Source organism: Chroicocephalus ridibundus, chromosome 10 (assembly GCF_963924245.1).
Source record: "Chroicocephalus ridibundus chromosome 10, bChrRid1.1, whole genome shotgun sequence".
Lineage (NCBI taxonomy): Eukaryota > Metazoa > Chordata > Aves > Charadriiformes > Laridae > Chroicocephalus > Chroicocephalus ridibundus.
Genome location: NC_086293.1, coordinates 3,852,523 through 3,868,567, shown reverse-complemented (window position 1 = coordinate 3,868,567; position 16,045 = coordinate 3,852,523). Strand labels below are relative to the sequence as shown.

Below are 16,045 nucleotides of genomic sequence, written 5' to 3'. Positions count from 1 at the left end.
AAGCCTGGGAATTATCTAAAATAAATCTTATCTGCAGAAAACAGGCTGTTCCGAATGGAAGCATCATATGACGGCTGAGCAGCCAGATCCACCCCACTGAAGTAGTGCCTGGGTTTTTTTCCCCAAAGGATTAAAAAATACATCTTTCTGACATCTTTTATTGACAGAGTTTCACCACACTTAGTTTTAAGTTCCCAGCATTGAACTCACCAGTTTCTTAGGTGAGATAGGCTGGGGTGAGAATCTCTCCAGAGCTACTTCAGTGCTGAGGAAGAAAAATGGTTAGGAATATGATATTTTTCTCTGTTTTCTTTCTCTGCAAAACACAAAGTACTCCGTGCTCCTGGTTGCTTTCTTTTAGATTGCTATTTTGCTTTAAAAGATCCAAAGCTTATAACTAGTCTGGCTGTGCATAACTACAGGAAGCAATTTCATATGAAAAGCAAATTAACAACAGGTTAGAATTCTGACCGTTTTCAGAATTTTCAGGAAGTGTTTTAAAGGACCTGTTTACCCCCACTAATGGACAAACAGTGTAGAGAGAGTCCATGCATGAAAGGAGCGTGAGCATCATTGGACTTCTCCATGTCTCAGTCTTGATTTACAAATGGGAGTATTCACTCTTTTTCATTTCTGGACAGTTTTTGGTGATTTACAGATGATATGCAATATGGAATTTTTTTTCCTATGAAATGATTACGAAAACATAAAAGCGTTCTCAAAATAATGGTTAAAATTAACCGTAGATAAGGTGATGAGAGAGAGCCAAAGCCTCCCATTGGCCATAGTTGAGCTGATGGCTCGCTTTGCAGCATGGAAGCATGTGGCTGCTTCCTGCTGTTGGGAACGGCCCTGGTGCTAAGGGGAGGCAAAGTCCCCAACAGGAAGAGCTTTGAGCCGATGTGGGAGGCAGTGCTGGGCTCACTAGTGAAGGAGTAAGATGCTGGAACTGGTCACCTCACTTTCAACTTAATAAACTGATGAGATAAAGTTACAGGATAAAAATACCAAACAAAACAAGCAAGAGGACAGAGAGATTGGACCAAAGACGTTTTGCTGGAATATATGCCAGGACTTCAAAAATATGAATGGTCTCTGATTCTCAAAAAGTCACTACAAATCTGTGATAAAGATGGGAAACATTAGTGAAGATGTGGGATCAGAACCTGGGAGATTTCACAGGGTCGTTTCTTCTCATAGATACCAGAGTAAGGTATAGGCTTGACACAGCTACAGGCTTGCCTTGTGCTTCTGTGTTTTAGAATCCTAATTGAATTTCAGGCATCTAGGTTAGGTTATTGCTTTCTCAAGTACACAGCTGTCTCTTGTAGCAAACAGTCTTAAAAGATTGACTGTCATGATAAATCATTCCTACCTCATTGTCTGTCAAGCCTGAAGTGCTGTCTGAAAGCAGGATGAACAATGATATTTCACCAGCCTCTGGGGAAAGATCACACCTTTCTGCAAGAGTGTTTTCCCTTTTTTTAAAGTGATTTACTACTGTGACGTTTCCAATCTGAGAGAAGAAATATTTCTTCACCTTGGCCTTGTAACTGTCACTGTTTGCTGTTTGAGAGATCAGTGTCCCTGCACTGTCTTTGCCTATTTGTTAGGCACTTTTTTAGGCATGTACGCACTTCTTAGATTATATGTGGTGCTTTTCATTACCAAATCTTCCTAAAAGAAGTTTCTAAACCAAACTGAGTTGTATTTTGTATGGGTACATATTGCCAGTATACTGTAACCAGAATAGAATTAGCCAAGATCTGACCATAAGATTTTTTTCCAGGAAACAAATTGCTGCCATTTTAATATAGTTTATAAATGAGTTCATATCCTCTGGAATATATTATTACAACTACTGTAGAAAAATTGTTAACACCATTCTTACAGTATTTTTACATGTATTTTAAAGATTCTATCGAAAACCAGTAAGTGAGAAGCAAGGGGTTTGCAATTCAGGCAGTTAAAACACAACAAGGGTATTATGATGGTACCCTCCTAGAAGTGCTTGTGCCTGGCTGATGGCTCTCAGGCACAGTATTGCCTGGGACCGCACTCTTAACGAGCAACTTCACGTCCATCCCTGCAGCTCGGGGTTCTGTTAGTCCTATGGCTTAGTACGTGAATGAAACCCAGGCTCTGGAGATCAACTGCAGTGTTTTGTATTTCTATTTTCAGAGACTGCATCATGCTCTGCTGCTTGAACAGTGGCACAAGCTTTGTTGCTGGTTTTGCTATCTTTTCAGTTCTTGGATTTATGGCTTATGAACAAGGCGTGCCCATTGCAGAAGTTGCAGAATCAGGTAAGTTCCAAAAGCAGTTTTCTGAGTTAACAAAAAATGCCCAGAAGTTGCTGTCAGAATACTTAGTCTGTGCCGCTGTCTTATGGATAAGCTGACTGTTTTGCAGGTAGTTTTACAAAACTCCTCTTATAAAACCTGTTACCTGACTCATTGGAATAACTGCTATAAGAAGAGTTCTTAACTGTTTTTATGGTCATACATTTACGTGTGATAAATATTAATGTTACTGTGCGTAGCACCAAACTCATAGAGTCAAGGAGGTCTTGTAACACAAACTTCCTCAAGCTGAGCATCCAGAAGATTGTTTAGCAGAGATATATTGCTCAGTTATGCCCCTTGGGTGTTATATCCTCATGAAAGGAGCATTCAGTTTTCTTTAAATGAGACACACCAAAACCCACACAAATATTTGTTCCTTCTGGGGAAAAAAAAAAAAAAAAAGACATAGCTATTAAAGTAATGACAAACTAGCTGCCTAGGAGAAACCTTTGGAAGTCCTCTGAAGTCTTGCTTAATGTACGCTAGCCTAAGAACAGATTTCTATCGGTCAGATGGCTCATGCCATCTCCTAATGTCAGTAAGTTTTTCTCCCGGGGACATACATTGAGACACTCTGGTTGATTAAGTTTAAAAGTTCTTGGTTTGAGTCCAGAAAGTCACAAAGGCCTGCTCAATGAGAAATTAACACCTAACATTTATTACCATCACTTGGAGTTAGGCATGTAATGAAAGTTAACTACTCTTTAAGACCTTCGCAGATATAACATCTTTAAGCATCACTTAAAACTCAACAGAACGAGAAGAACAGGAGCACTGCCCAGAAAGACAAGCAATATAATGCTGAAGTGTTGAGAAGGAGAAATGACTCTCGTGAAGTTAGCCAAGGGCAGCAGGAAAACTGCAAAGCAAGTAGAGCTTCACTGATACTGTCATGGAAAATATTTCTCTTTTCCTAAAGCCCCCAAGACAACTGGCCTATACTATTGTAGAAGCTATATGGAAAAAAGTTAAAAGGCTACCGCAACTCTAGAAACTATAGGAGCTCGCAAATCCTGCGTTCAGTGAAAAAGCAGTAATGTGTTGACAGGTCTTCGCTGAAATTCTTGCAGCAGGAGCACAGAGGTACTCCTTTATCAGCCTTGTGATATCACCTCTGTTTCCCTGCTTTAAAAGCTGGCTGACTTCAATAAAAGCGGCTACAGCATGGGAGTCCGCAGCAGCTGAAAAATGGGCACAGGTAAATAAGAACAGGAAAATATGAGCAAGGTGAGATGGTATTTTAGCAGCTCTGAGCTCTGCTGTTGCAACAATGTTCTATTTTAAAGATTTTTGTAAATACTCAGCCAACGAATTAATGTTATGTACCAGCAGCAGCACTCAGAAATGCAGAGCAGGCTTTGAACAAACCAGCAGACGTTTGGCCAGCACCATGTATGGCTTCCAGGATGCAGCTCTGACCATTGCCTGTGTTCTTGCATAAAACGTCAGATACACTCCTGTCTTAGGGGGAAACAAAAAGCTTGCTGACTATGTTAATAAGTTATATAAGGCAATCACAGGACCTCGTGCTATTCTTTATTCAGGTAGGTGAGCCTTGATGTACAGCCACACAAAGAATAAGCAGAACATAAAGTACAGTGATGGCTTAACAGAAGTCTTGACCTTCAAACACTTGGACAAGATGTAGGCAGAGCTGATGTGCCTCATCACCAAATATTTAGACTAGTAGAGATGTAGAGTTTGTCGAGGTTCTCCATCTTGTATTTAGCAGCTCTTATCTGCCATAAAAGAGCAATCAAGTTGTGGTGGGTTAACCCTCGCCAGCAGCTGAGCACCCGCACTGCTGTTCACTCACTCGCCAGGAAGAGAAAAAGTGAGAAAACTGGTGGGTCCAGATAAAGGTGGTTTAATAAGTGATGCTGTGCAAACACCGTTCAGCAATAGCCACAATGTTGGTGTTAGCAGTGCTGTTCTACCCACAAATCCCAACACGGCACCCTACAGGCTGTTATGTGGAAAGTTCACTCCATCGCAGCCAGACCCAGGACACAAGTATAAATATTTCCTTTCTTTTCTTCCTTTTCAGGACCGGGACTTGCATTCATTGCTTACCCTAAAGCTGTCACCATGATGCCTCTTTCTCCTCTGTGGGCAACTCTGTTCTTCATGATGCTCATATTCCTTGGCTTAGATAGTCAGGTATGAAATAAACGCTATTTAAACATTTTGTCAGATTCCCTAGCATGTGTATATCAGCACCCTTGATAGAAACAGCCTCTAACCTGAGGAAAGAATGAACCCTAACTTAATTCCTTGCTTAAAACTATTGATCCAAGTTCCTTATTTTAAATCTTAGTCACGTGATACTGGAGATTCCTTCACGATTTACTTTGAAAAAGGATTCAGCCTGACTAAAGCTTTCATTATTAACATGGAAATCGGTTTAAACTTAAAGATGGGTGATAAAAATTCACAGTTCAGTAAAATACCAGTGTGTCGTCTTTTCCCATTTTTAAAGCACTTTTCAGTGAATTTTGAAACTGAATACCCGATAGTGATAATGTAAGTTCCTATGGTGTACTTATACTTCAAGGTACCATAGCAAGAAATGCATAGTTATATTCTGCAGCAAAGTGACAGCGTAGAAGTTGTCATTCCTATGTGACCATAAAAACTGTGAAAGCTGTTTGATGAAAAATGTAAAGTAGCTGGCATTTGTAGCATGCAGCTCAGCTCTCAGCATGATTTGGTTCAGAGAGTTTATGATTGTACACTGTAAAATAAAGCTCTTCAGTGCTTATTTTGCATGACATTTCCAATCATTAAACTTAATGTTTTAATAATTGCTCTTTTTCCTGATCTAATAATTTTTATAAGTCTCTCTTAAAATGAGCAGTTGTTGAATTCTCCTCTTGACTGTTCCAATGAAGCAGGCTTTATGTCGTCTACTTTTGGGCATTCGTTTTGGTGCCTATTTTAGAAACCTTGCTCCAGAGCCCAGAGTCAGAAGCTCAGGCCTCTAGCTTTCTGCTAATATTTAAAGTTAATAAGAACATTCCTTCCCTCCTTCATTAGATGCACTTGGCTTGGGCAGTTAATAGCTTTGTGGAACTTCTCTCTTCTGTAAAATGGAGAGAGCTTCTCCAAAAACCCTGCAGTTCATTTAGCAGTGCTTGAAGGTGCGCAGCATGGCATATCGTGCCTTTGAGTGACACGAGTGCAGGATGCTTGGAGTGAAATACTCCTATGAATGGTTTGTACATTATTTAAGTCCCGTTCAAGCCACATATGAAAGATTTAATTTTTATGTAATCCTTCTGCTACAGGGCAAATGCATTCTGAGATAATATTAGTGGATTCAACTATTTGAATTTGGTGGTGGACTGGAAATCCACAGCTTTGAACTTTTTAATTCTGAAGTGATGTTCCTCTCAGTTTGAGCTTCCACTTATTGAGTGTCCTCAGGGCTCATTCAGGCTCTTTGGATATAAGGATATCTGAAGTGTTTGGTAGCAAATCCAAATCCCAGCAGCAGATGAGACACATATTTCATTTGTACTTTCCTGTCATTTGTTCTAGTTCGTGTGTGTTGAAAGCCTTGTGACAGCTGTTGTAGATATGTACCCAAAGATCTTCCGAAGGGGCTACAGAAGAGAACTGTTGATTCTCGGCCTTTCCATTGTGTCATACTTCATTGGCCTAATCATGTTAACTGAGGTAAGACGTGCTTTGTTGTACTACTGCAGAAAAAAGGAAACGGGTTTCTGTTTATAATCGTTACATGTGAAATGCAAGAACATTTGCCATAGACAAATTTCCCTGTGAGGAATATGACTACAAAATACTGGAGAGACTGTTCTCAGCTACTGTGTAACATTTGAAATGTGAAATGTATCCTCAGTTTTTCGGTAGAGCTTAGGAAATATTTTAATCAAAGTTACGTAGCCAAGGAAATTCCATCAGCTTTGCACGAGCCAACCACATGCACTGAATGTGGTTTCTGCCTACTTACTCTGGGCAGACCAGTCTGAGAACAGCTACGTTTTGGATGAACAGATCAATAAAGAAGATGAAGCAAAGTGAAAACAGAAAAGTAAAACATCTTTGATTTTTATATCACCAGGCCAGGTGAATCAATACAGCCAATCTCTGAGCAGAAATTGCTTCATAAGAATAAAAAAAAAAAAGAAAGAAAAAAAAATTCCAACAAACCAAGGTGTTTGCTTTGGGATGTTCTAAACCACAAATTCTGAGGGTGTCAGTCCATCCCATCAGTTCATGATACGACATGTGGCACCTACTGTGTTTGACACCCAGGTTGGGGAGGGATTCTGGGATCCTTTGGTACTTGTCAGGAGTTCAGTCTTGCTTTACAGAGAGAGTCGTATCAATGGTCTTCCTCTCCTTCGTGTTACCCTTCCGAAACAGGAGGACAAGGGGCAGAGGCCACCCTCCCCTCTGCCCATATTCTTCTGCTTGCCGGGCCATTGGAGCTTCCCTGTACGAGGGAGCGAGACAAAGAAAAACATTTCATGTCTGAGGAGTTGTAGAATTAAATGTCTGAGGAATGTGTGTCCGGGGAAGCCTGGCTGTATTAGCCGTGAAGGGCCACAACGTGTCTCTGTTGTGCAGCACTCTCAGGCAGGAGTTCCCAGTGAAGCAGCCTCTCACGGCTTCACAAACTCATCTGGGGTCACTTAAATTCACTCTGCAGAGATCCACAGACCTTAGACTATGTGCTTTCCAAATTGCTTTGTACTGAAAATGAGCAAATATCACCCCAAAAAGGTGTTAGGCAATTGTAAGCACGTTAGATTGTTGCATACTGCAAGCTTTTACAAGGAACAGAATAAATCAACTACGCAGAATATAGTAGCTGTAAATACACCTTCAAGGAAAGTATAACTAAAGATGAGGAGGAAAGTGGAAAACCAGGACAATATGAAACTTATTTTTCTTTCAGTGACGGTTTGTGCCAGACTAATCAGATCTCTTTCTCTGGTAAGAGATATGACGCTCTGTATGAAGCAAATGCAGTTAAACAGAAATCTTATATACTTCAGTGAAGGAATTAAAAATTCACCACAAGAAAAGTTTTTAATTTTATTCAAAAGAAAAAGACTGGTACAAGTCACTGGACAAAGAGGAGATGCTGACTGTTGGTGTTGAAAGAGACAGTGGCTGAAATGAGATTCTTAGTGAAGTTACACAGGCAGCGCTTGGTAGCAATTTTATCCAGTATCTGTAGTTGACTCGCCACGGAAACAAGTGACATATAGTCATTGGCTACACGCGACTAGCTCTCTGGTGATGTATTCCCTCTTTATTTAAATTTTGAACCTATTGGCAGATTTCAGTCAATTTAACAGAAGTTTCAAAGAAGTTCAACGTCCATGAAAGTTGGCAGCCAGATAGAGAAGTCCTAGAAGTGTCCTTATTGTTCAAAAGAACAAAGCGTGAGTTCAGTTTTCGTTAAAAAACAAAGGATTCACAAAAAAACCTGTAGCCTAATGAGTGCATGAGGTATAAGGGCTTACAGTTAGCTATAAGATTTAAGTCCAAATCAGGCTTCATTAACTCTGATGTTCCGGGGTCACAGAAGGAGGTATAATGATAGGGAAGGACCGGATGGCTGGAGTATTAAAGACGGGGTAGACTGCAGTAGCACAAGGTATAAGGTTGTCCATATAGCAGTAAACATTTCTACTATTGAAAGCGGTTAGGAGAGAGAAGGATCTGGATGTGAACCTAAGCACTACAAACATGCTGTAGACAAAAAACTATGTTTCTTAGATGTTCTGGGAAGGTACTTCCAATTGAGAGGTGGGAATAGTCCCATGACTGGGGAAGGTAATGGTCCCACTGAAATATGATGTATGACTCCAAATATTTGTATTCTGACTGGAAGAGCAGGGAAAGCAAGAGCAGTGAGGATGATCCTGGGAGTACAGAGCCAATTTTACCAGAAACCAGCAAAATGATGATAGTATCAGCAAGGGTGTAAGATTTCTCTCTGTAAGTAAGTACATCATAGGTGTAACAGCGAGTATAAACGTGAACTGTCTCTGCAAAAAGAATGGCTCCCTTTCCTTCAAACCCAACCCAGGGTGTATAAACTGGCTGTGAATAATTAGGCTGAAAATTGAGAAAGATTTCTATCCATCACAACAGTGAGGTTCTAAGAGTTTTTCCAAGAACAATACTTCTGGCTTTAAACTGGAATTATGATTGTCAGTGTATGAAAGGTATTACGTGCCACGGTTCCCTGTGAGAACAGAGGAATTGACGCTGGTTGATAAAGAATTCCTTCCAGATGTGTGTCCCTGTAAGGTGAGCATTGGAGCAGAGCAACCTTACAGGGACCAATTTGCGTGTAGTCATTCTTATCCTCGGTAATATAAATTGTCTTTGCTGTGTAAAACGGGGAAATTTTGGAATAATTCCTCCCACAGCACAAGTGTTAAGCAGAGCACTGAGAGGTACATTATCGAGATGTACAGGCTAAAACAAATAGAAGCATGAAGTGTGAAGAGGAAGCAAGTTCTCCGAAATGACAGGAATATTCTTGCAGGAATTCTGTGGAATTGTTTTCGTTACACTGTATTGTCTTAGTTGGTTGATCTGTACGTTTGCAATTCGCTCAGATATTTGCTGAACCTGACAGCAAACTCTTTGCAGTAAAGGCGTTCACTGGTGAGATTTTGGGAAGCAGTCAGCTGGCAGAGCTGACTAAAAGCAATGTAGCTCGTCATCAACAAAGCATCTGCATTAAGAGGAAAAAAAAGTAATTCAATTGAAAAAAATTTACTTCAACATTTGCATTCTGGTCTGGGAGGGCTGACATTCCACAGTGCTTTTACTATAGCGTTTTGCTCAACGGAAACCTTAAAGGACAGAGAAACACTTTTTTTTCAGTATCACTAGAGAGGCATAAATTATCACTGAGAGATGTGACTTACTGACGTCGCCAAGTAGGCAATCTAAGTAGCCGTCGCCCAATGCAGAAATGACACGCTGGCAGAGAACCCTCCATTCCACGGTACTTCAGTAAGGCATCAAAGCACGGAGTGAGACTTGCAAGGGTAAATATATATCCCAGCTCTGTCCTGATCCTCTCCTGCATTCCTAAGTACACATCCCTGGATTTTATTCAGGCTTTGCATTAGTCATAAAAGGTGTTTTACCTTATAGGAAAACTTTCTCGTTCAGATATACGGTCATTTCCAAACTCTACAGCACTAATTTTGCCAAATGCCTGCTTGAACATCAATGTAGTTTGATATACAATAACTTTAGAACATTCTTGTGTTCCATAAGATTTAGACAGGATTTCTAGTTTACAGAGTCCATCTTAACTTACCTTCAGTCAGTCGATGCAGAGGAAAAAAGGGGGAAATCATAGGTATTGGTTTTGATTTAGGTTTTTTTGTCTTTATAGGGTTCTTTTCCATCTGCAGAAAATTGCCTGAGATGTAAGTCTTAGGATTCCTTTCCATTGAAATGATATTTTGTGAATCTCCTCCTCATTATTATCTCAATATTGAACACACATGTGATAAAAGATTAAGGATCTTGCATAGAAAGTAGTGTAATATTAATACAATTTTAATAGTCAGGTTATCCATAATGTAATTAATTGAACTTCATAAGCTTCCTGCTCATCTTGCCTCAAGGCAAAGGCTGTAGAAAGCCACTCAGTTCCCTGAACAGTTCTGACTGTTATAAGCAAGAGAAAAATACAGGAATGGAGGAAAAGAATTATGTCTTTGACAAATGTGGTGATACAGTTGAGTCATAGTCAAACAGAAAGTAAGTGAGGATGTCTTAGTTGAGCACATTTACCTTTTTCATACTGCTTGGTGTTGTGGCACCACTGAATGCAGAAAATGACAGATCACTGACAGCATCGTGCGCGTTGTGTCTGGGTGCCATGCTAACTTATACACTGCTTGGTTTTGGTTGCTCTCTTTTCTGGAAGCACAAAGGTTGCTATTTTAAAGCCATTTGGAGAATAATTTTTAAGTTGTTAGGAAAAGATTCTACAAAAGCTTGCTTGGAGTCAGGGAGATTCTTATTTCACTTCTTTTTTGTCAAATAATAATGACTCATTTAAGTAATGGAACTTAAAGGCTGTGAGTTACATTTGTAGGTCAGTGTACTCCGTTTACAGTCCCTGTGCCATTGGAGAGTGATTCTAGCGGCTACAGATTTTACCTTCTTTCCCCACATTTTAACTAATTCTTTTACATATTAATTGCACAGACACAAAAACAAGACCCCACATCTTAGAATCACGGAATCATGGGATCGGAATAGTTTGTGTTGGAAGGGACCTTTAAAGGCCATCTGGTCCAGCTCCCCTGCAATGAGCAGGGACGTCTCCAACCAGACCAGAGCCCCGTCCAACCTCACCTTGAATGTTTCCAGGGAGAGGGCATCTACCAGGGATGGGGCTACTGTTTCACCACCCTCAGTGTAAAAAATTTCTTCCTGTTATCTAGTCTACATCTACCCTCTTTTAGTTTAAAGCCATTACCTCTTACCCTGGTAACAGGCCCCGATAAAAAGTTTGTCCCAGTCTTTCTTATAAGCCCCTTTAAGTACTGAAAGGCTGCAATAAGGTCTCCCTGGGGCTGTCTCTTCTCCAGGCTGAACAACCCCAGCTCTCAGCCTGCCCTCGCAGCAGAGGTGTTCCATTCCTCGGATCATTTTTGTGGCCCTCCTCTGGACTCGCTAAACAGGTCCATGTCTCTCCTGTGCTGAGGGCTCCAGACCTGGAGGCAGGACTCCAGGTGGGGTCTCACCAGAGTGGAGCAGAGGGGCAGAATCACCTCCCTCAACCTGCTGGCCACGCTTCTCTTGATGCAGCCCAGGATGCGGTTGGCTTTCTGGCCTGCGAGCGCACATTGTTGGCTCATGTCCAGCTCTTTATCCACCAGCACCCCTAAGGCGTTCTCGGCAGGGCTACTCTCAATCCCTTCATCCCCCAGCCTGTACTGATACTGAGGGTTGCCCTGACCCACGTGCAGGACCTTGCACTTGGCCTTGCTGACCTCAGGAGGTTCACATGGGCCCAATTTTCGAGCCTGGCCAGGTCCCTCTGGATGGCATCCCGTCCCTTGGGACTGTCAACTGCACCGCTCAGCCTGGTGTCATCTGCAAACTTGCTGAGGGTGCGCTCAATCCTGCTGCCTATGTCATTGATGAAGATACTGAACAGTACTGGTCCTAGTATGGACCCCTGAGGAAGACCACCTGTCACCGGTCTCCATCTGTACATTGAGCCATTGACCACTACCTTCTGGATGCGACCATCCAACCAATTCCTCATCCATAAGTCCAGATAGGCGACATCCGTAGCTCTTCCGTTGTCCACTGATGTAGACACTCCATCATAGAAGGCCACAAGGTTGCTCAGGCAAGACTTGCCCTTGGTGAAACTACACTGGATGTCCCAAATCACCTCCCTGTCCTCCATGTGCCTTAGCATAGCTTCCAGGAGAATCTGTTCCATGATCTTCCTAGGCAGAGAGGTGAGGCTGACAGGTCCATAGTTCCCAGGGTCCTTCTTTCTTTTTAAAATGGGTGCAATGTTTCCCTTTTTCCGGTCACTGGGGTCTTCACCTGACTGCCATGACTTTTCAAATATCATGGACAGCGGCTTGGCAACTACATCAGCCAATTCCTTCAGGACTCTGGGATGCATCTCGTCTGGTCCCATAGATTTCTCTACATTCAGGTTCCTCAGGTGGTCACAAACCTGATCGTCTCTTACAGTGGGAGGGATTTTCTCCCCTAGACCCCTGCCTTGCGGCCCATCCACTCAAGAGGTGCGGGGAGACAGGTTGCCAGTGAAGACCAAGGCAAAAAAGTTGTTGAGTACCTCAGCCTTCTCTTCTTCTGCTGTTACCAGTTGTTACCATCTTCATGTGCAGTGATCTGGAGATCAAATGCACCTGTAGTTGTCTACAGCTTGATGTGATAACGAATGAAGTTAAAAAAGCATGGTGGTGGGAGAGCATTTTGGAAACAAGTCAGTTGTAGTTCTCGCCACTCTGGGATTTACTACCTTAAAGCAAATGCACAGTATTCAGCCGTCATAGGGAATAATCTTAAATGCTATGGAAGAAAAAAATCTTTCACAATAACAAATCACTGAAAAATGAATATTCTTTGTTCAAGAAGGACCCAGCTTTGGTAGGAAGATTGCCAAGGAACGAACAGATTGGCTGTGTAATTAAAGCCATATTTGCTATAAAATATTGCTATAGGTGCCAATACAATAATATTTTTCCTGTGTTTGTCTTTCAGGGTGGGATGTACGTCTTTCAGTTATTTGACTCTTATGCAGCTAGTGGCATGTGCCTTCTTTTTGTTGCCATATTTGAGTGTGTCTGCATAGGCTGGGTTTATGGTGAGTTGCTGAATATTGCTGTGGTTTTGAGTTTTACAAAAATCTTCTATTTGCATAAAAGCAATGTGAAAGCCTTGTATCCTTATGGAATGGGGCCCTCCACATTCCCATGCCCTACCAAAAGTCAGGAATGCCTTTTCCCCCCCCTCTAAATAACAACAGTAGTCCAATAGATTATTTTTTTTAATGCCCTTGGTCCTTGACAGGACTGACTGGCACCTTCCTTCCCCAAGGAGGCCCCCAGCTGCCTTAGAAAGTAGGGGTGGCACTAAGTCTTTCTTCTCTCACAAAGCGTCTGTGCAGGGCATGTTTCCCCTCCACTTCTGACACTCACAGATAAACCCAGGGGAGTCAGAGTTCATGCCTCATGAACACAAAAGGGACATAGCAGTGTCCCTAGCTCTGCTGCTTCTGGCGGTCAGCAAAGTCGAGAAAACCACCACAGCGCTGGCTATGTTCATGGTAACATCCTCAAGCGGTTTTTGCGCACAAAGGACTGACAATTTTACTTTGTAAAACAATGTATGAACTTCAGATCACACATATCCTCAGCTATCTAGGGATTCACACACGAGCTTGCGACGTATAGAGCCTCTTTAACTGGGCTTGCTCAGCCTGTTACTGACCAGAAGCCATTTCTGTTTGACAGCTCGCCCACTCCTACTCCCTGATCACACTGGTCAGACACAGACGCAGGCAGCGGCCTCTGCCCCAAGCATGGAGCAGGTGCCAGGGACGTATGTGCCAGGGAAGGAGACAGCAGCTGCAGTCCCTGCAGCTCTCTCAGAACCTATGTTTTTACTGTTTTAAATACTGACCTCTACAACCTCTTACACGTACATTCTACATCTGCTTTTCGTCTGGTTTTTTTTGGGCAGGCAGCAATCGCTTTTATGAGAACATTGAAGATATGATTGGGTATAAACCACTGTCATTGATTAAATGGTGCTGGATGGTCTTAACTCCAGGTATTTGCGCAGTAAGTACAGAATATCCAAATAGCTTCTTTTAGACATAAAGAGGGTTTTCTGGGCATGTTTTTAGAATTTCGCTGCTGATGATATTTCACAACGGTTGAGGAAAAACACTTACTGATCTGTAGCATATGTTTTAATTAAAAAACACTCCATAGGATCTGTAAAAATTGTGAAATGTTCTGTGAATTGTGAGAAATCCTAGTATATACAATAATAGGAAAAAAAATAAACTCAGGGCCCTAAATGAACATTCGCCAGTACAACGGAGGCTTTTTTCACACCCTCGCGAGTGTAACTTGTGTCTACCCAGCATAACTCAGGCTCCTCCAGGCTCATGCTGGTTTTCTTGCTGATCCAGCCTCCGATTTCCTTCCCTCTCTTTGGGTGACTACGTGTTTTTCAAAGAAGACGGGATATTTTTTCTTCTAGTAAAGGTAGCAGAAGAGGCCAAGAGCACATCCTATATGCAGGAAGAACGGGAGGGAATGTGCCGTACCAGAAGCGAACAGTACTGGTACCAGCTCTGGCAATCTGCTACGGCTATATAACAGGGGAAAAATCACAAAAGGAGCATGACCAGATTGCCCGTGAATCTGAGGATTAGGTACTAAAACTTCCAGTTCTCCAATGCATAAGTGATAGCAACTGCAAACCCACAGATGCTGGGGCACGTGGAGATCCACGTTCCCTTGAGCTCTGCCAGTTTATTGCAAAGGGGAAAATTTCTGACTCATTTTCAGCAACTCTGAAATGAACTTGCTATTGCTTGCTCTCGTACACTTTTTTCACCACTTCGAAGAAAAGTACAGAGTAACTTTTCTGTATTTCAGAAACTTAAATGGTCCAAACTCCTCGATTAGACACCTGTCGAATTTTGACAGATATATTTGAGCTGTTGTGAGGATGAAAGAGTTGGCCTGCAGAACTGCAGATACAGACAGTGGATTAAGGCAACTTTGAAAATTTTGGCTTTCCTTTTTCATCGTGACAGGTTGGAGAGAACGCAGCTTGTGTTACTTAATCACAGCTGGTTCACGGTAGCAAAACTTAATCTTTCCTGCCCAGGTACTGTTTGCCATCAAAGTGCAGGTTTTATTGTCATCGAGAGGTAAATAGGATTTAAATTTGAAAGGTTGCTCATTTCTGCGGAAGCTACTGAGACGTGTTATTTAAGCTGTACATAAAAGAAGATGTTGCTGGTTGTTTTTTTCTCTGACTGAAAAGCTTACCTCTACTTTCCATCCTCAGGGAGACTGGCCTCGCCTAAACAGTCAATTATTTTCTTGTTATATGTAACCAGTGTTTTTTCAAACGCCGCTAATATGTTTCTCTGCTTCTTTCAGGGAATCTTCATCTTTTTCCTGGTGAAATACAAGCCTTTGAAATACAACAATGTATATATATACCCTGACTGGGGCTACGGCATAGGGTGGATGATGGCGCTCTCCTCCATGATCTGTATCCCTTTGTGGATCTGCATTAAGCTGTGGAAGACAGAAGGCACTTTCATAGAGGTAAAATATATTTTCAGATTAACGATACTGAAAAAATGAGTGGGAAGGGAGCGTGAATTCTCACCTGCATGAGAATAAGCACAGTTTAATCAAAAAAGCAATGCCACGTACTTGTTCCCGTGGCAGCTTGGGTTAGGCCTCTCAGTCACTGCTAGAAAGAGGCATCCGAATTTTCTCTGTTTTCTTAGAGTCATAGAATTGTTTTGGTTGGAAAAGACCTTTAAGATCATCGAGTTCAACCATAAACCTAACACTGTCAAGTTCACCGCCAAATTATGTCCCTAAGCACCACATCTACACGTCTTTTAAATATCTCCAGGGATGGTGATGGTGACTCAGCCATTTCCCTGGGCAAAACTTATTCTGAATTTCTTCTTTTTTTTTTTTTTTGCCTTCACTGATTTCAGCCTGTGGTAAACTAACCGATACTTTAAGGTGCTCTTTTCCTGCTCCATTTGTAGCTTAAAATGTCCGTAACATCAGCTAAATCCCTCAAGAAGGTTTGTACCAGCCATTCATTCAGGTCAGCTGCCTTCTTTCCATGATTTTGGTAACTAATGTTTGTGTTGCCAGGATTTTCCTCCAGGAACCGGGTAGTGAACACTCACATATGTCTTCGGGACAGTTTTCCTGATTACAGTTCTCTAAGTGAGAAATTGAGGCAAAAAGAAATATTCAGTGCAATTTACTAACATTCGGTATCAGATTATCTCAGGTCTAGGCTGAGGTTAAGACTATTAAATATAAGACCTTTTCTCCAAAGAAAGATGGTGAAGATGGCTATAATGGAAGAAACAAAGATATAAATCTTATTGAGCCGTTTGGGATTTCTCA

At 41.7% G+C, this 16,045-nt stretch overlaps 1 protein-coding gene across 4 annotated transcripts in view; it reads left to right on the top strand.

Annotated features, from left to right (window-relative positions):
* Positions 1-16,045, top strand: part of SLC6A11 (solute carrier family 6 member 11) — a 110,677-nt gene that overhangs the window by 90,184 nt on the left and 4,448 nt on the right. For all 4 annotated transcript variants that reach the window (XM_063348356.1, XM_063348355.1, XM_063348353.1 and 1 more), the window contains exons 9-14: positions 2,182-2,306; positions 4,393-4,505; positions 5,886-6,023; positions 12,618-12,720; positions 13,599-13,699; positions 15,041-15,211. In XM_063348356.1, coding sequence (XP_063204426.1) covers positions 2,182-2,306; positions 4,393-4,505; positions 5,886-6,023; positions 12,618-12,720; positions 13,599-13,699; positions 15,041-15,211 — 751 coding nt within the window. The remainder of the gene's footprint in view (positions 1-2,181; positions 2,307-4,392; positions 4,506-5,885; positions 6,024-12,617; positions 12,721-13,598; positions 13,700-15,040; positions 15,212-16,045) is intronic.